Source organism: Cylas formicarius, unplaced genomic scaffold (genome assembly GCF_029955315.1).
Source record: "Cylas formicarius isolate icCylForm1 unplaced genomic scaffold, icCylForm1.1 PGA_scaffold_1__22_contigs__length_36826433, whole genome shotgun sequence".
NCBI classification, from domain to species: Eukaryota; Metazoa; Arthropoda; class Insecta; order Coleoptera; family Brentidae; genus Cylas; species Cylas formicarius.
Window position 1 is genome coordinate 27,873,411 of NW_026844264.1, and position 20,570 is coordinate 27,893,980.

Here is a 20,570-nt window from a genome sequence, read left to right on the forward strand (position 1 = left end):
TCCGGATGTCCTGTGTAACCAATGTGAGTGGTTACCAGGCCGGATGGGAGCGAATATCCCGTATAGGATAATTGCCGGAGTCGTATGAAGAATCGGTTGTCATTTTATGACAATACTTAGAAGTTGTCCCCGTTTTTGTATATGTTAACTAACCTGGAGGATGATGGATTGGTCCAGACCCTTTTTTAAGGAAGGCATTCTTCAGATTTTTGTACATGTTACACTCATCGTAAGATGGCCGAGTGACCTATTGCAGTCGTGGCCATTAGAAGTAAAATCACTCTAACCTTTAATGCTTGGCCGAATGATCCTAGCAGTTTTGGCCAACAAAAGTAAAGAAGAGAAGAAGAACCTTTAATGCTGTTCAGTCGTTTCCAACAGAAGTAAAAGCAAAAGAACCTTTAATGCTGTTATTTTGGCTTTTAATGCAATAAATTTGTACGTTAATGGAAAGTGACAATTCTGGTTAAGCTCTTTTGTTTATCGTCCGTGGGTTACGACTTAGGTACAAACCGCACATGGGTTTGAGGATCCAGGATAATGCGCATGAATAAATTTGTGGGGATTTAATTATTAAGGAAGAATTAAGTTATGTATTAGCGTTGGCGGTTTTCAGACGAAATTTTGAAAATTTGTAAAAATTTTGTCATGGACACACTAGAGAAGCAAATTTTAGAATATGGTCAGAAAAAGGATACCCAGTCTCTTCAGAACTTAATTTTAAATTCCGAGGAAGAGGTAAGGAAAGAGAAAAACGCCGCCTTAATTTATTAATTGCATTGATAGGTAATTGAACTGATTCAAAACCGTGTAATTAGTTCGAATTTTCCAAAAATATGGAAATATCTATTACAATCAATAAGCGATTCAATAGAATGTCATGAAAAAAGAATTGGGATAGTTTTAACTCTGATAAAAGAACTTCAAGAAAGGGAAATTTCATCATCAAACTCTTTATGTGTGGTTCAGGATATCTGTGTTGAGCTTCCAAAGTTTAAATCAGTACACTTAGTAGAAATTTGCAACATTTGTATGTCCTCTATTCAGTCCACCAATGAAAGTTCCAATATGATGTAAGTATAAAATGTTGGAATATAAAAAATTTTGTATTTTTAAATTGCTTTGTGTAGGTTTAATTTAATTAGTCCAGCTGATGTAAGTGTTTAATTTTAGTTGGAAAGATATCTTACCAGATGTTTTACAAATTTTGACTCAAAGGGATATTGTAGATTATAACGGATTAGAGTATACAGGAGCAGAATTTAAATCCAATTTTATTAACACTTTATGTATAGGAAACTGGAGTCCCAATATCGTCACTAGTATTACCTCTATGTTTAAGTATGGTTTAAGTATTCACTTGTTGCACCATATATATATTATTAATTTAGTGATATTCCCTTGACAAAAGAAGAACATCTGAAAATAGTTACCAAATTGACATCCTACATAGGAAGGATGACTCCCCAAGAAATTCCACCATTCGTATACCAGCTTTTAAGATTGTGTCGGCACCACAATAGCAAAATTGTATTCATAAAGCTTAACTACTATTTTAATTTGAGAGTTTACATCAATCCAAATTTTTCCAGGCCCAGTAATTCAGACAGTCCAGATTTAGATATAATTGGTAAGTTTGGTTTTGGGGCATATATAGGGAAGGCATTTTATATAAAAAATTAATTTTTTAGAAAATGCTGAGAATCATGACATATTAGACACAGAAAGTACTGTTTTGTTCCATATTCATAATGCTGCAGCGCTAGGTCATAACTCCATTAAAGATTACTTAAATTCTCTAAAAAATGTAGTAAAGTCTCCTGAATTTATTCTGCAGCCTTTCCAGTTACTAGTTCTCTTAACAATATCAGCAATCCAACATTATGAGGAAATGGTGTTTGATATTATTCGACCAGCAGTTGTGAGATCATTTATGGAAGAGCACAAAAAGCAGTGTTCTTACTTTTATCGAGATTTGATGCTCCAAAACTGTAAACCGGAACAGATATTTACCCAGGTTTTAGACATTGGGTATATTAATTAATTAAAAAATTAAAGTGTAACTTTAATATTGTTTTATCCTAGCTTACACGACAAGGAATTGGTTTTGCAACCAATGGTTAATTTCGGATTTGCGCTATTAAGCGTCGGATCTGCCTTAGGGAGGGACATCATTGCTGAGAAACAATGGTCCTTGGGGACCATGATTTTGTTAAAAATTATAAAATATAAACGACATGTTGCTCCTGTAATCTTAAAAACTTTTACTAACAACATTTTTTCAAGACAGAATGCAATTCAGTACATAGGTAAGTGCTAAACAATGTTGTGGTATCCAAAGGAGACAAGTCGTGGGTGTGGTATCTCAGAACTCATAAAAAGCCTCAGCGAGAGTTCATAATACCAGCAGTACGTCATCTGCCGCTGAAAAATTGATAAATTACAATCTTGGAATGATGAGCTGCAAGTAAGCTCTGTAATTAAACTTGAAGCTGGAAGTGTGGATTCTCAGGTTTCTAAGTGAATGAACAGTTTTGGCTAGCCTGGATCAAAACAACTTTACAATAATTCATGTTCCCTCATTAAATATTAATGATTTTTTAATTTAAATAATAAATATTAATTTATAATCGATAAACAATACTTCCGCAAATTATTACACAGAAGCAAATAAATTAAAATGTGGCAATGGCATTCCTGTGCAATTTATGAATGGCTTGTCTGGTCTCATTTTGATATTAAAAAATTAAAGTTTCTCCAATGCTCTTTAGAATTAGTGACTGTTTTCTTGTAATTATTTTACAGGATGTCCTATCTTCAAAAATGTGATTGATCACATAGTCTTGAGAATTTTGTTTGTTTTCTTTTAATTGTCGTGTTATCGGAATATGTGATGAATTAACAAATGTCTCCCTTGTATAATACCAATTCTTCTTTGCACAGTCACTTATTTTTTTCTTTGTTTATTGGCTTATGCGGCTGCCTGTGAGAAATGACCAATGATTACTACGCGATTATTGCATAATTTTTAGAATGCCTCTATTTACTGAGCAAATCATTTCCACTTCTTATGATGGAAAATCAGAGCTCTATTGTCGAACTAACGGAAAGCTTAGTGCAGATCCCAGGAAACGTGGGAAATCAGTTACTCGATGCCTTAATACCCTTGGCGAGAGTGCTGCCTAGTATTCGTGATCAGCTTATATTGGTGTTGAGGAAAGCTTTATATTCTAGGTAACATCAAACAGGCTAATTTAAAAGGGTATCAAGATTTAATTGTTTATAGGTCGGTTGAAACGAGACAGACTGCGGTGGACGGTTTCATAAAATTAATATCTAATACAAAAATATCAAACCTTTTGATTTTGAGTCAATCAAGTAACAGTGGATCTTTCTCATCGGGTCATTCTCTGTATACGCAAATATCGCTGAACAGGTCTACTCAGACAGTGGGGTCGAGTAGCTTTAGTGGCGAAGCCATTTGTTTTGAGGTTTTGGGCATTTTGAAGAGGTGTTTTATTCAGCAGGCCGAAGTACGCTCCAGACTATACGAAGGTTCTGTTTTTATAAACTAAGTGAAACTATTTACCTATTCTTTGTGTTTCAAATTTAACTTTCACTATTATAATCGTGCAAAGTTATTGAAGCTATTTTTGGGTGCTTTTTTCATGATAGCCTTCCTTTATTCTTAATGTCATAGTGAAATTAAAGCTCGAATTTATCAATATAATTTGAATTTTAGCAAGTTAACTGGTAATCATCATTAAAATAGTAATAAAAGAAGCTATTATATATCATTGTTGGAAGTTCAAATTGCTTAGAACTGTAATTGTATTGAAATTGTATTTTAGGTTTATACTATGCGGTATCTGTAAACCCTGACTTGGGTATTCCAGTATTGGATGTTTTATGGTTTCATTTTCTTGAATATTATATTATCAATGAAGAAGCTCTACCACCTTTAAATTTCGGCAAAGTAGCTAATCTTCGTGACACAGACAGCGTCTTACAAGTACAATTTCGACATATATTATTATATTAATAATAATAACATACACGTAATATTTTTTAGGAACCTCTGGGTAAATTTGTTTTTGCCATATCTCAAATTTTAACCAAAGTTCAGGAATCCGAGGAAGACAGGGATAATTCTACAGTAGTAAAATATCTCCAATTTATGGAATCTCTCTGTAATCGAATGATCAACTGTGAATTGATACACCTTGAATTGGTATATATCGGGCGTATATAATTATGCGGCAAAATTTCAAGGGGGTTATTGATTTTATTAAATCTTCAATCTATTTTATTCATTTGAGATCTCATAAACTATAAAATATAGAAAAATTGTTATATGAAAAGTTTTTTTAATATAATTTTTCAGATATTTTGGAAAAATTGAAGTGGTTTTTAGATAAGGCTTCGAGTTTTTTGGATTTTTGATTGTTCACAGCCTACTAGAATAAAGAATGCAATAGCTACTGATATGTCAATGAAATGAATTTTCAAAATGAAAAAATCCAATATGGTGTTCGTAATGAAAAATAAATACTGATCATGGTAAAAACAAATGAATTAAGGATCTTGTGAGTTGTTTTACAAATTTCAAAAATATATGTTTTACTACCTCATTCTGATTATTAAAATTTGCAGCAGTAAAAAGCAAGCAAAAATAATGACAAAATGACTTGAAATTTTGCCGTCTACTAGATTGCTTATAAATAAAAATATTTTAACATTAACAACAAATTAATGTAGGATGATGGTACAGATCTTTTTGACACTTTGCCTGAAAGTCAACACAAAATGCATATCCTAAAAGAGGCGCTTACAGTGTATGAGGCCCTCATTGGCTATAAAATATCGTCTTGGACAATTACATCAGAAAACCAAGGTCTTTCCATAAACGGTCTGATGCAGGGCTACAACCGATTTCTGTATTTCGCAAAGGTAAGTACACAGTACACATTTGTACTTCTTATGCATCTAATGCAGATATTTTAGGTTTCTCACAAGCCAAAGAAAGGCAAAAAGATTGATGTAAAAAATACCCAATCCCAAAATAACACGAAACATAACCAGACTCGAGGAAATAATACAACAAAAAATGAAATTCATCAAAGATCAAACTCAAAAGTGTTTAAAATTCCTGATACAATATTGAAGATGTCAACAGTGGATAAAGCTCTGAAAACATTGCTCGAGTAAGCTTCCGTCAATTTTTTGCTAAACAGTGGTTATTTCTTTTATAGTACCTATTTCTTATTTTAACGAATTTTTACACGTTTTAGGGGCCCATAAGTTCATCCTTGGTAGTTACTTTTTGTTTCTATTTTCCAAATCTTCTTGGCTTTGTTGTAGTCTAATAAAGGACAAGCTTATACACATGTATATCTAATATCTTTAGTCCGCTAACTTAACTGTAACATATGTATTATTTTTGTATTACACAAATCGCACCTAATGTCTTTAAATGCATAAAGAAAGTAGAACCTGATTATGTAGTGTTTCGCGTAATTTTTTTAAGATAAATTTCAAGGTGAAAATTTCATTCAACAGAAAACAAACACCCTATATATTCCTTATTATCTTATTTGACTTATTTTACACCTTTCAGAAAAACATAATTATTAGTATTGCGTTACTGTATACAAATATGTATTTATAATTATAAATTATCCATAAGCAGATGTTCGGGATATTGTTATAATAATTTATAGCATCAATTGTAGGCCTAGCGTAATATGGACTTCCAACACAAATGCGGTCGTAATAAAAACCAAAACTGATTTGCATAGACATTTCCTGCATGCAGCTATGTTTCTGGTCAACAAAGTAAAGAGCGAGAAATTTATAGACAGCGAACATAAGAAACGCTCATATAAAGACATAACATCAATTGCAAATGTAATATATACCAGAATTTTGTGTAAATTCAATGAATATGTTGATTTTGATTGTCCTGCTGCCATTCTTGGTCTTGAATGCTTTCATGCTATTTTAGTGATAATGACTGGGCAATTTAAGAGCAATATTTCCAATTTCTTAAGTGATATCGGTAAGTTTTTGCACTTTGTGTGCAGGAACAACAACATTTTCATTATTGAAATTTAGATGCCACTAACGGTGAAGAAGAATCTATGTTGGAACATCTAAGGTCATTAATCGAGAATTTTAAAAACTTATATGAGACTGCCGAAGATAACACTTCCGATGATCCAGATGTAAAAAAAATATCTCTTATAGTGGCAAATATATTGACGGTTTTGGCAGATGTAATTCCTACCAATAGCAATGTTGTTGCATTACAGGTTGGTTCCCTAAACTGGGTTATAGAAAATTACGTTGTAGCGCTTGAATTTATGCATAACAGTAGAGTACAGTGAAAAAACTTAAAAAATGGTTAAAGTTAATGAGGAATACGGGGAATTCTTGGAGTGACTGTATAATAAGTTAAATATTAAACAGTGTTTGTATTAACTTCATTAGCATTCATATAATTCTTGTCAAGTAACTGTAGAAAAACAATGACGCTATGGTGCCTGTCAGCTATTTTTGTGTTATCAGCTTCAGAAAGAAATTTAAAAAAATGGTTGCAATTGTTAAGAAATAATTAATTTACCAATTTATATATATATATATATATATATATATATATATATATATATATATATATATATATATATATATATATATATATATATATATATATATATATATATATATATATATATATATATATATATATATATATATATATATATGATGACACTATATTCCGGGATATCATCCGTTCGCTCGTTGAACTCCGACTGGAATCCTGCATCCGACTGGAATCCTGCAAATCTTGCATCCGACTGGAATCCTGCAGACGTTTCGCCAAAATCTCACTTGGCATCTTCAATGCTCGCGCTCCGAAAACACTTCGAACACTGGTGTTTTCGGAGCGCGAGCATTGAAGATGCCAAGTGAGATTTTGGCGAAACGTCTGCAGGATTCCAGTCGGATGCAAGATTTGCAGGATTCCAGTCGGATGCAGGATTCCAGTCGGAGTTCAACGAGCGAACGGATGATATCCCGGAATATAGTGTCATCACATTTTTCCATCCGTGAATCAATACGTGAGAATATATATATATATATATATATATATATATATATATATATATATATATATATATATATATATATATATATATATATATATATATATATATATATATATATATATATATATATATATATATATATATATATATATATATATATATATATATATATATATATATATATATATATATATATATATATATATATATATATATATATATATATATATATATATATATGACACTATATTCCGGGATATCATCCGTTCGCTTGTTGAACTCCGACTGGAATCACTTCGAATATATATATATATATATATATATATATATATATATATATATATATATATATATATATATATATATGTTTGTATTAACTTCATTAGCATTCATATAATTCTTGTCAAGTAACTGTAGAAAAACAATGACGCTATGGTGCCTGTCAGCTATTTTTGTGTTATCAGCTTCAGAAAGAAATTTAAAAAAATGGTTGCAATTGTTAAGAAATAATTAATTTACCAATTTATATATATATATATATATATATATATATATATATATATATATATATATATATATATATATATATATATATATATATATATATATATATATATATATATATATGACACTATATTCCGGGATATAATCCGTTCGCTTGTTGAACTCCGACTGGAATCACTTCGAATATATATATATATATATATATATATATATATATATATATATATATATATATATATATATATATATATATATATATATACAGTTTGTTACTCTATAACAGAAGGCCACCTAGGTCTCTTTTAATGTGTTATAAAAATAAATATTAAGTCCGATAATAATATGCATCTTATGCATCTCACCCAATCCTTGCCAAAATATTTAATTTTTAAAACCAATAATTAAGAACTATATTGTTTTGACATCCTCGTTATTTTTAGTTGTATGATTGGATGAAAACCCAGGCAAATGAGAAAGCTGCTACAGGAAAGGTTGCTGGTGTTTTAATGAATTTGCTTTTTGAAACACACGTCAAACATAAAATCGGACTGTCACTCTTTGAAAATATCTCGCGAAGTCTTAAGAACTGTATAGGTGGCATAGGAGAGGTGGGTTATTTTTCTGCAAATGTGATGTTAGAAAATTTCTTTGATTATATTATGTTGTCCGACACATTTTCAGGATACTACTCAAGCAGATAATGATGTCACCATAAAAATTGTAAATGCCGGCACTTACAGTTACATCATATTATCTCTGTGTGGCAATTTAAAAGCAATATTGGATGATTTGGATAATATAATCGCAAGATTGAAATCCGATTACTCCATCATAATTTTTCCAGGAGAGGAAAATATTGAAAAAAGTATTAAATGTTTTCTAATTGTTCTCGCCGAATTGAAATCTAAAATTATTATTTTAGAAAAAGATGATTTACGCGTCAAAGAGAAAGCAGTTTCTTGTCAACTGTGTTTTGTAAACAAAATTCTAATTAATTTAACCGCCATCGCCATCCCAGCCGGTAATTTATCAGATGCGATATTCAAAAGTCTAATGCAGTTTTACTCTTCACTTACGTCACTTACCAAGTACTTCTTAACCAAGTCATCAAAAACCAATTTAGCGTTTCAGACAGCAAGGTAATATGTGCACCATAATAGCACTTCCTTATGATTCGCCACTCCTTTTTGTGCCATTATTGGGATTATGTTTCAATTTTCTCTACATTAACTCAATTTTTTAAAAATATGAGGCTATATTGATGCTAGCCAGCAAGTTTGATTTAGTCAAAACTATAAAATTCATTTCAAACTTTTTTTTATCTTTAAATAAAAATTTTAACAAGTGTGGCAAATTATGAGGAAAAACCCGGTAGATGGAAAGCAAAAAAAAATCATTTTTTAGGTTTGAAAACCTTGTAAAGTTGGCTGGCAAAAATTTAGCTCCACTTGTATATAACTTGATTCTGCATATAGATGAAAGTCAACCTAAAGAAAATGAAACCCAGGCAAAGAAAAAAACTGTAGATTCGTCAGTAATGAAGAGTAAAGTGTTACGAGAAACGAGAATCATCCCGAAAGTTATCTATGAGATCGAACAGTTCAGCAAGACCGTCATCCAACTTTCGAAAAAGACTAAATGCGATTTATCAAAATATGTTGGGTCAGGAACAGTTCGGGATTTTCGAATAAAAAAGCTCAAAGAAATCCTAGAAGAGGCAGGGGAAATTGATGCAACGCAGGCTAGTAGTGTAGCGCCGGAGACTCTGAGTACCACCAGAAGTGGGCTGGAAGAAAATAATGAACAAAACAAAGAGTCCTCAGTTCCACCTACAAAAAAATCAAGACACCAGTAATATTGACATTACTATTTCAAATTCGTTTATGTATGTTTAAATATATTTTTGTTAACTATTCTTAAAATATTGAACAATTATCCATTTAGACTCTCACAATGAGGAACAATTAAACGTATCATGCTCATTATCCGTGTTTTCAAAATCAATTCAAAAACAATGAAATTGGTCCAGAGACCAAATAATTAAAAAAATATATTATATACAGAGGATTCTATTTAATGTTTTAATGCAGCAGAAGTGCATAACCAGAACTAACTACCAATAATTTAATTTTTACATCAATATACACGTAAATACCCTTTCTCATTAATTGTAATTCTTGTACCTAATGTAAACTCATGTTCTCGTGTAATTTAATTTAATTCTACTTTTCTACAAAAAATTTCATGTTAATATTTCAATGTGTCTACTACCAAGTTGCAAGAAATTTGGCAGATAAAATTACCAGCTATTTCTTCCCCTATTTCTGCGCGTGTAAGTCTGAGCAAAGGATTTATTTATTTAAATTTCAAAGAATATAGGCTGGACCAGTTGAGTAAATAGTTATTATTTTTTTTATATTCGAACGGGAAGAACAGTGACCTCAATGCAATTAGTATATTGTCGGAAGTGCCAAAGCTTCACACTTATATGATATTCGGAGTTACGGACATTCCACCAAATACTGCATTCTTATCATACTATTTAGGCAAAATGTGGTGAAAGATAAAGAAAACATATTTTTGAATTATGTGTCCCTGTCTCTACCCAGCAAGATACTGTGTTAATTTAATATTTAATATAATAATATCCTAACATTAATGGAATAATATATTCATTGTGAAATTGTTACCACAGTCATTCATTTATAATTGTTTTTACTAAGTAAAATTTCACTTGGTCAATTGAAACTAATATATTCTGACTAACTAATAATGTCTAATAAGTAATGTCTTAGTTGATTTCAGGTAGAACAGCTTTTGTATATCCGAACGTTAGACTTACGGTAATTTGCTAATTTAAGCGTTCACGTCTTTTAGTGGCGTGTTAATTGTTGCGGGTCAATGCGCATGAGTCAGATATAAGGTCAAAATTTCGAGGGTTTGGCATCATTAAGACCATTAATTAATTAAGTTGCCAAAATTAACCGCCCCTACGTTGGAACACCTATGCGAAGGTTTGGGATCACCGAATCGAAATCTGTTTTCTTTTCATGAATATTAATATTGCCTTTTGTACCGCATTTTGTCCCACATTCATTGCAGACAAATGTTTCTGCAATATTCAACAAAAAATTGTCATTTAGGGTTCTGTTAGATACATAAAATCTAAAAATAACTTATTGAATTTGTTTTCTATTTTTCTTCCTTTTCATTAATTTATTTAATTCATAAACCAAGCAAAAATATTTTATTAAAGGGTTGGTAAATTTATAAATTAAATTAAGGTTAACTTCTTCTCCTTCTTGAATTGGCCAAGACTGCTAGGATCATTCGGCTATTTTATGGGCGTATGGTTACTTCTTTATAACCTGGAAGGGTGCAGTAATTAAAAGGGACTTCACGAATCAATCCAATATCCAATGAATTAACATATTTATACAGTGAAACAACTTCTAAATTATTTGTCATAAAATGACGACCGGTGCTTCTGACGGCTCCCGCAATTATCTCATACGGAATATCCGATCCCATCTGGCCTGGTTACCAGTGTAAATTTAAGACATCTGGAAACTATGTTAACATAAACATAATGCAATGACATAACATATCATACATCCGCTTGAAACGAATACTATTTCCCAAATTTATAGGCAGTGCGCCTTTATCACTTCTGAAAACAAATATACAAAAGACTAGTTTAAAACAAACGACACTGATTTTAATCGATTTCTACATTTTATAGAACCGGGCAGGACCAATGTGCGCCATGTGCAATGGTTACTTCGTGAATCAAGGTTACCTTTACATTTGGCTACGGCGTTTCTGAGACTCATGCCCCGTGGATCGCAATAGTGTTGCGATATTGACATGAGTAAAACTGCAAACATTTAAAGAGTCAAGGGCACATACACCAACTATGGAACAGAGAAAGAAAATATTTTTAATCTATGGAAAATCTATAAATTAATGAAAACAAACGCTTTACGTTAATTTTCAGACACAAATTCAGGAAAAGGTTGCGGATTATTTTATCTACCAATTTTATTAAAATTAGTAAGTAGATGTAGCGAAACGTAGCATGTGATGTTCTGTGCAGGTGCATATTATTAGACTTACCAAAACCGTTTGTCAATTGACGTAAAATTTTTTGATTTTCGTTTTATAGGGAAAACGAACGGAGTTCTGCTTTTTAAATAAAGTAGGTTTATTTTACAAATAAATGAGAAAATATCTAGCCAGGGACTAATACTTTAAAACAAGTTTCGAATGAGTATTATGAATCGCATGCTTCGACAACTCAGGAATCCTATAAATAACTCTATTGCACTGATTGGTAAAGTTGTTATGATTCCTATACATAACATTATGTACTGTAACTTCAGGTATAAGGCATGTCTCCGATAAGCAGCTCAGTCCAAAAATGCAGGAGTTCAAAAAAAAATTACGTGAAAAGACACCAATCGGTAAATTGGATGAACCTCTAGCTAAACACCCTTATGAGGAGAAGGAACCACTGCCACCATGGCCACATAATACTAATCCACATACTGGTGAAATCGGTGGTCCAAAAGGGCCTGAACCTACCAGGTACGGTGACTGGGAAAGAAAAGGCAGAGTTACTGACTTTTAATTTATTATTTTTGTTGTCATGATTTATCATCAGTTTTGTTAAATATATTTTTTCGTGAGAACACATGTTTAAATTATCTCTTAAACTCCTTTTATAATATCATAGAGGAAGTTTCATCACAGGGTATTTGCTTTATAATTCCATAAGACAGGGTAGGAAAAAACTAACCAGAAGTAGACATTTACTTATTTTAAATGGAACATATTTGAGAATCGTAGATCAAATATGTATAAGATTTTAAAAATATTTCAGGTGCAGAGTCCCACGTGAACAAAATTTAAAAATTATAAATCTGTATCCCTTTTTCTTTGATTTTCATGTGGGATCTATTTTGTTCTTTTTTTCTTAAATATTAGAGGAAAAGATAATTGTACGAAATTATTTAACCAAAATTATATTAAAAAATAGAATAGCCAATACAAAATAGGAAATTTTTGTACATTTTATAAACATTACAATAAATAATCAAACGGAGAATATATTAAAGATGTCCGCGGTGATAGGGATCATAAGCCAGATATTTATCAGCCAAAAGTCTTGTTCCTTCAATTACTAAATGCCTATTCTCATTAACATTATTCAAAAGACGGTTGTCATTTGTCACCAGCCTGTTATCATTGATCAAATTCCTTGAATTGTCATTTACCAGCAGTCGTGCTGGTTCAGTTATATTAACCACCAAACGAGGGTCATTCACCAATATTCTAGAGTTATCTGTCAATATGCCTCTATTGTCAGTCAATAAGTGTGTAGTATCTGTGAAAAGCTTAACCTCGTGACTAGTATTGTCAGGTTGTAGCATTCTAATTGGTTCTGTCGTCAGCATTCTCGTATCAGTTTGAATCAAACGGTTCGTATGATCAACCATTTGCTGTTGGGGTTGAGGTTGAGGAGCAGCAGGTTGCGGTTGCTGAGATGGATGCTGCTGTGAATTGAAATTCTGTAACAAATTACTTAGCTAAATAAAGGCCAAATTCGTAGAATCAGCTTTCACATTTTAAAAGTAATTAGGTCATGTTTAGTGCAACGATTAGCTATAGATTATATCATTAAATGAGTGACCGTCTCTATTTGATTGGTCTAATATATTCAGGACATCTTAAAATTGTTTAAATCGATTGTAATTTTAAGAAAAATAGTGCAAAAATAATAAATTCACTAAAGGATCCAGTTGCAGAAACTTAAAGTGCAACAATATAAAGAATAGAAAATGTTGAAGTAAACCAATTACCTGTTCATTTGCATTTGTATTTTCAAACTTGGCCAGTCTTGATTCATCCTGATTCGTGTATTTCGGAGATGATGTGTGTACTTTCATGTGGGTATTAAGTGTACTGGACTGGGAGAATGCTTTGCCGCAAGTCACACACACGTACGGTCTTTCACCTGAATGCACGCGCATATGGCGTAAAAGAATTGTATTTACAGTAAATCCTCTGTTACATACACCACATACATAGGGCCGTTCCCCTGTATGATTTCGCATGTGATATTTTAATTTCATAACAGTGGTAAAGCTGCAAAAATAAATCAATTCTGGTGTAGGGGACCCACAATCAATAAAAACATACTTTTTATAATACCCCTGGATTCCTGCTGCGTCGGTTTTTGTTGAGTCATACTAACTAATGTTTCGTTGGCTTCTTCAGAGATTGACCGAATCTCCGAAGAAGCCAACAGGATGATTGGCGAAACATTAGCTAGTACGACTCAACAAAAACCAACACGTGAAGAATCTAGAAGTTTTATAAAAAGTATAAGTGTAGTAGTTTCTTTAAAAACACAATAAAAACATACCGTTTATGACAAATTTCACACTCAATGGGTTTTTCTGTACCATGCAATCGTTTGTGACTTGTGAGGTCTCCAGATTGTCGGAAAGCTTTGCCACAAAAGTCACACGCAAACGGGCGTTCATTGGTATGAGTGCGCATGTGGATCTTTAAACTAGCCTTTGACACATAGCCATTTTTACAAACTTCACATTCAAACGGTCTTTCACCTAAAATGTCAAAAAATGACACAGTTAAAGAATTTTATTCATAACTATTTTTATTCAATTCAATATATATTTCGCGGAGAAAAAAACTTTATGACTTTGAAAAATGATAATTAAATGTCTAGTGATCTTCTTAATTGACTAGTTTAGAAATGGTTTTAAATAACATCTTACAACCCTAGAGTGTTATCTATCATTTTATTATGCGTTTGTGATGTTCAATTTACCTATGACCCTCTTCAAAGAGTATGTAAATAGGATACTTAGCGAGTCCGGGAATCCAAATAATAATATTGACTCCATTTGGTTCGGACAAAGACGTGATGGCGACATTAGGCACAATATAAATAAATTCAAATAAAAATATATAAATTCCATAATATTTTTAACATTATTTCGGTCAATTGAAAAAAAAAAAATTGACGGTCAATTCCACAACTCTAATAATAACATTAGTAAGAATACAATTTCCAGGAAGGGAGAGCAATAGATGTTATTCTGTGATAAGAGAGGGACGAGAAAAAATCAAACAGCTCTGGACCTTACAAATACAAATCTCAACTACAAATTACTATTATTTTTTTAGAGTTTATTTCTATTCGCTAAAACATTTGTTTTTCAAAAATCTACAAAGTTGCTACATTTATTAAAAATTACAATGCCAGTTATTATTTTAATATCATTAGAATAAATTTTATTTATGAACGCATCAGGTAAATACAAAACAAAAAACTATTAATATTTTGTATATTCTGCATGCTCTGTAGCAACCGTTCTAAGACCACTTAATATACTCATCAAACATTTATCAACTTTCAAAATTTGTATTTTTGTTGTCAAATTATTTTTTTAAAAATATCAACTTAAATAACCACACTGCCTAATTTTGGAAATGCTATTTTAATTTAACAATTTCTAAATTTAAAAATACAAAATGTAAGACTTTATATGGGGAGGTTAATTTTCATTTTTAGACATCAAAGAATTCTAGCGAAGGTACTGTCTAAGTCATTTGGTTGTGCAACAAAATCTCATTAAAATTTTTAAAACACAAATAGTCAAGTTTGTATTGAGTTCTTACCTGTATGGGTTCTAATATGCAAATCGAGATTAAACCTTTGAGGGAAACACTTTCCACAAATATTACACAAAAAAGGTCTATCTCCTGTATGTTGTTTGATATGTACTGATAGTGTTTGGGCATCAGGAAATTCTGTTCGACAATAATCACAGATATGTTTTAGTAAAGCCGGGTCTCCCTCCTTTTTCTCATGTATTTTCATATGTTTCCACAAGCTATTCTCAGCATAGCAACCTTTATTACAAATTTTGCACACAAACGGCTTCTCACCAGAATGTTTCAACATATGTTTGGTTAATAATGTAGAATGGATAAAGCGTTTTTGACAAATGTTGCATTCGTGCGGTTTTTGCTCATCAGGGATATGCGTTCTCATATGATTATTTAGGTAATTGTCTTCAGTAAAACTTTTCGGACACAATTTACATTTGTATGGTCGATCATCAATGTGACTACGTAAATGTTTACGAAATGATTTTAAATTGACAAACTGCTTCTTGCACACATTGCACTGATTTGTGTTGCGCTTAATATTTTTTAATGACAATGCTAGAAACAAAAAAATAATAAAAAAATTGATTTTTCAGTCAATTCTAAAAAGTTTCAACTTACCACTTAACTTTCCATTTTTTGTTAGTAATTTCTTTCTCGATTTACTTTTAAGCAATTTTGTTGCCTTCAAAAGTTGTTTTTGAGCTATCACTTTCTCATCTGTGGAATTTTCTGGAAGATTAGCTGTCAACAAAATCAAATCCTCTTTGAAATCATCCTCGCTGTCGTCTGAGGAATATTCTAATCCAAAATTGTCTAAGAGCAAATTTGATGGAAAATCTTCATTTGTTGTGCTGTCTTCTGCCTTGCATGTGTTTTTTGATTTTGCGGGTTTACCGAGATACTGTCTAAGGTTTGAATCTGATTGTTCACATAACTGCTTGAAAGAATAGGCCCTGCTCATTTGATGAATACATTGGATGCATAACAAGCCAGGAAGTCCATCTTCATTTTCAACCTAATACAATAATTGCAAAAATGTATTTTTTTTGTTTTTAACCATCTGCCAGTGAATACAAAGTGGTCCACTATTAATATGAAAATTGTTTAATTGATCAAACATTAACAACTTTTTGCTGTGATGTCCATAAAGGTAACCTGTGTTCTTAATATTTGATATTAATAAGAATGATGACTACACTAAAGATACCGTGTACGTGTGGTATTAACTTAAAGGTATTTTTTTTTAAATCATCCCCTACCTGGACATTTGCAAATCCCATAAGCATATCTGCGAGGACTATAGCCTGCCCTGTTGATTCGTCTGGTATGAACACGGATCTCATATCAGTACTTTCGTTCAAACAAATTCTACAAATTTTATTTAAATCAATTTCTACAGTATCCACTTTAACTTCCATCACAATTGAGTATTAGCCCAAATTTTGGAAGAAAATAATGTGTATACATTCAACCAACTACCGTAAATAGCTTCCTTTCCTCCACTGGTCGATTGTGGGTAAACTGCGTTTTGTGAAGTTACACAAATTAAATGGCCGACATCCCCGAGCCTTATGGGCTTTGAACATAAGGATCATTTTCCGACAATATTTAGTAGGACGCCATGAATTCGTGATGTCATTAATTAATTGGACAGGTACGGATTAGCATTGTTTTTTCATTTAACAATTTTCAATATTTTAGAGAAAATTTATAATATTGCAAGAATAAAATTATACCTAGTTTAACAATAAAGATGTTGGATAATGTCGTCTACAGTCGTTTTCTGGTTTCATATGTGGTAAATGAAAATAAGATTCCTATCTTACTAAAATATCACATTTTAGGCAATTACTCTATTATTTTTGACTAGGAATTTATTTATTCACAATAAAACAATAAAAATTAAATATTTTGCCTATTGGCGATTTATTTAAATTAAACACAACCCATATCTAAGAACTAATGGTTTCCCATTATATAATAAAAATTAAAAATATACAAAAGAATATTACGACTTAAGAGTTTACATTATCATATGGCTAAATTAGTGATTTGCTCTGGTAGGTGATTCTTGCCTTAGTCTCTCAACATCATTAAAAATCACCTGCGCCCCACCACCGCAAGTTTGAACAATGTCCCCTTTATACATCTTCGTTTCCATTTCACCTTCAGTATCAGGTTCTTGGGCAATCAGACAATATTTGCTTTGTTTTGGATTTGTTACATCAGTTGCTTTACTTAATTTTGAAACTGATTTTCTTTTCTTCATAGTCGGTTGAAAAACAGTACCTAAAGGACAAGGTTTAATTGCATTATGTTCCAACCAGACTTCACCAGCTGATCTTGACCTTCTAGGTCTCGGTGTAGATGTAGCCAGCATATTCCTACGTTGTGGAGTTGTTATTGATGATTTTGATAATGGAGTTTGAAGGGATTGTGTTTTAACATTTTCCGGTTCTGCTTTTGTACTATTTACCTCTACAGGTGGCATCTCACTCTCAATTATTTCCTTTACAATTCTCAACTTTTCATCTTTCGCCTTCATGGCAGCATTAAGATGTTCCCTTTGCCTTCTTAGCTTGGAATCTAACTCTTGGTTCATCTTTTCACTAGCCAAAGCAAGTTTTTGTTTGGTTTTCTCCTTTTCTAAAATGTTTTGATTTATTTTCAAGTCTTTCTCAGTAATGGTGTTTTGCAATGACCGAATTATTTCCTGGAGATTATCATTTTTAGACTGAACCTCTTGATTTGCCGTTTCTAAATCAGTCATTTTAATTTGTAAATTACGACATCTTTGCTTCTCTTTTTGTACAATAGCTTTCAAACTCCCAATTTCTGCTTTGCTGAGAACATTTTCTTGGTTCATTTCCAGTACTCTTTTCCTAACTGCTGCTTGTCGTTCCTCTATATCTTTGTTTAAATCCTTAACCTTTTGCTTACGCAACTTTAAAATATTAACCAGATTTTCAATCCTTTGCTCACACTCACCCAAATCATCAAAATTAAATTTAACAATCGGAATATCAGGTAATGACCTGTCAGAAAAACCTATCTTTGTTTTTACTGAATGTATATTTTCCTTATTGACTTTCAATTGCTTTCTTAAAGGTGTATATTTTATTTCTGGCTTTTTTATCTTAACATCCTGAGTCATTTCTGCAAACTTCAAAACTTGCACATTCTCTTCAAAATCACCGACTGATGGATTTATGCATACAATCATTTTAACAGATCCATCTCCTTCAAAATAATGTTTAAACAAGAATGTCAATCTACTATCTCTGTATGGAACTAAGCGATAACTTTTTGTCCTTTGATTTTCTCTAAGAATTTCAAGGCAAGCTCTTAGGGACATAAGTGAATTATTGATACTACTAGCTTCTTTAAGTCTAATACCAGTATTGTTTGTCCTGTTAGTTCTTTCAGAACCGGCCAAATCAACAAGGCTAAGTTGTCCAACTTTTATTACATTATCTGTTGGAACTGCAGGCTTTCCATCGCAATTCAGGGATACTTGTTCAAGCTGAACAATTCTTATATTAAAAATTGAGTGACTTCTGCTGGAATCTGCATTTAAAGATGTCACTGCCATTTTTTTACGGTTTTGACCAGCCTGAAAAACTTCGAAAGCTTCCTGAGACGTTTTTACTTCCACCTCCACAACCCCATTAACATACATGTTTTTTTGGCAATCTTCACGCAGTATTTTGTTTTGCAAGCTTTTCCCAGATGATTCATCCAGGAGATCGAATACACTGTTATTATATATTTCAATATAGCTGACAAAAACCGAATAAAGGTTGTTCTCATCAATGTTGTGGATTTTAGTGCCATCGTTTTTGTAGGATATTTTGTCGCTGAGTTTCCTGAAATTAGCAATTAAACAAATGTCACTAATTCACAATCTATGAAACAAAAAAAAAAACTAACAATATTATAATAGCCCAGAATTTTGGCATCTATATATTTGGGAAAAACATTTAATAAGCAGTGCAAGAAATTTACCTAACTTTTGGTGTTCTAGGTACATGTCGAACAGCTTGAAATCGATCTTGAACTGCATCGTTTTCAGACTGCACTTCAAATCCATTCATTTTATCAGATTTTATTATATATTTTGGAGCTTGATATTCTGCAATAGTGTTGAAGATTGTATCGATGCACCTAGGCAATATTCCCGGGTTCTCATAATCTCCAGTAATTGTGTGTGTTTTGCCGGAACCGGTAACCCCGTAAGTAAACAGTAAGCCGTTTTTAGCATTAAGCAAATCTTCTAACAATGGATAAGCTACATGACTGAATATTTCTTGTTGCGTCGAAAAAGCAGTGAAGATGTGTCTAAACTTGTAATGCATTTCTTTTTTAGTTCCTCTTATTTCTGAGGGAGTGATTAGCGCGAGTGTTTCTGACGAAATCAATTTTATAAACGGCGACGGTTCGGCACCATCTTTTAAAGGTCGTAATCGACAGTAAACTTGTACTGGATCTTTATCGGAGTCGGAATTACTGGAGAGTGTCGTCTTCTCCCTTTTTAGCTTTTTTGTTGCAGGTGTATATTTATTGCCACTATTCATTATTGTTGAAAACACATTAAACGTTTCACAAGCAAAAATTCGTTTCAATGTCAGTTATAAAAACTCAAATTGTAACGAATTTTCGTTTTAAACAAGAATCACATGCACAGAATATTTCTTCTTCTTAACCGTTTCGTTTTCTTGTCGAAAACAATTCGCATGCAACTAAAAGAAAGCTGGCCGTATTGCCCCAACACCCTTGGCCATAAATTGTAAAAACGTTGGATCTTAAGTATGTTTGTGAAAATTATAAGTAAATATCTGTAAAAATTTAATTTTAATTAATAATGTCCAAGGAAAATAAACCAACTCCAGGTGATGGCTTAAGATCAGTTAGAACAACGAGTCTCTTTCGGGTCGTTAATTTCGAACTGTATACGAAACCGGTGTGTATCGCCAATAGGTTCATTTTTAAAAATGATAATAATTTAATTTTAGAATGTATTTATAATGGGTTTCGGGCTGATTGCAATTGTGGGATGTGCAGCTTACATAGCGTACATGAGAAAAAAATATGAAGGGTTGGGATACTATGGTGCAGTTAAAGAAGATGGGTCTGAAGAATTTGTAAAAAAAAGATCTAGATGGGATTAAGATATGCTACTAGTCTTTAATAGTATGTTTATGTTATGTATATCTTATTCGCAAAAAATATATATCTTTGAATAACAATATCTCG

The 20,570-nt window shown here is 31.9% G+C and overlaps 4 protein-coding genes across 6 annotated transcripts; 3 read left to right on the top strand and 1 right to left on the bottom strand.

Moving 5' to 3' along the window:
* The first annotated feature begins 422 nt into the window (after nucleotides 1-422).
* On the top strand, nucleotides 423-10,154 carry LOC132697055 (Fanconi anemia group I protein). Of its 3 annotated transcripts, none has more exons than XM_060662315.1 (18): nucleotides 423-738; nucleotides 787-1,073; nucleotides 1,174-1,341; nucleotides 1,392-1,630; nucleotides 1,692-2,031; nucleotides 2,086-2,309; nucleotides 3,033-3,234; nucleotides 3,287-3,555; nucleotides 3,852-4,012; nucleotides 4,073-4,231; nucleotides 4,759-4,950; nucleotides 5,005-5,204; nucleotides 5,721-6,058; nucleotides 6,115-6,311; nucleotides 8,054-8,221; nucleotides 8,295-8,478; nucleotides 8,536-8,752; nucleotides 9,018-10,154. In XM_060662315.1, the coding sequence occupies exons 1-18, from the start codon at nucleotides 649-651 to the stop codon at nucleotides 9,466-9,468; spliced, it is 4,086 nt and encodes a 1,361-aa protein (XP_060518298.1). In that variant the 5' UTR covers nucleotides 423-648; the 3' UTR covers nucleotides 9,469-10,154. The 3 variants fall into 3 exon arrangements, with proteins under 3 accessions (XP_060518298.1, XP_060518300.1, XP_060518299.1); XM_060662316.1 differs by having other exon boundaries at nucleotides 424-738; nucleotides 5,733-6,058; nucleotides 9,018-10,153; XM_060662317.1 differs by lacking the exon at nucleotides 1,174-1,341 and having other exon boundaries at nucleotides 1,593-1,630.
* Nucleotides 10,155-11,724: 1,570 nt separating this feature from the next.
* On the top strand, nucleotides 11,725-12,319 carry LOC132696750 (succinate dehydrogenase assembly factor 4, mitochondrial-like). Its single transcript, XM_060661758.1, has 2 exons — nucleotides 11,725-11,946; nucleotides 11,996-12,319. The coding sequence occupies exons 1-2, from the start codon at nucleotides 11,880-11,882 to the stop codon at nucleotides 12,241-12,243; spliced, it is 315 nt and encodes a 104-aa protein (XP_060517741.1). The 5' UTR covers nucleotides 11,725-11,879; the 3' UTR covers nucleotides 12,244-12,319.
* A 287-nt stretch (nucleotides 12,320-12,606) lies between these two features.
* Nucleotides 12,607-19,987, bottom strand: LOC132697151 (kinesin-like protein KIF23). Its single transcript, XM_060662443.1, has 8 exons — nucleotides 19,323-19,987; nucleotides 17,374-19,183; nucleotides 16,577-16,741; nucleotides 15,936-16,332; nucleotides 15,324-15,872; nucleotides 14,041-14,245; nucleotides 13,475-13,760; nucleotides 12,607-13,183 (listed from the first exon to the last, which is right to left on the bottom strand). Exons 1-8 carry the CDS (start codon nucleotides 19,889-19,891, stop codon nucleotides 12,725-12,727), a joined length of 4,440 nt encoding a protein of 1,479 aa, XP_060518426.1. The 5' UTR covers nucleotides 19,892-19,987; the 3' UTR covers nucleotides 12,607-12,724.
* Nucleotides 19,988-20,102: 115 nt separating this feature from the next.
* Nucleotides 20,103-20,485, top strand: LOC132696136 (small integral membrane protein 8). The gene is made up of 2 exons (XM_060660772.1): nucleotides 20,103-20,277; nucleotides 20,330-20,485. The coding sequence occupies exons 1-2, from the start codon at nucleotides 20,179-20,181 to the stop codon at nucleotides 20,483-20,485; spliced, it is 255 nt and encodes an 84-aa protein (XP_060516755.1). The 5' UTR covers nucleotides 20,103-20,178.
* The last annotated feature ends 85 nt before the right edge of the window (nucleotides 20,486-20,570 follow it).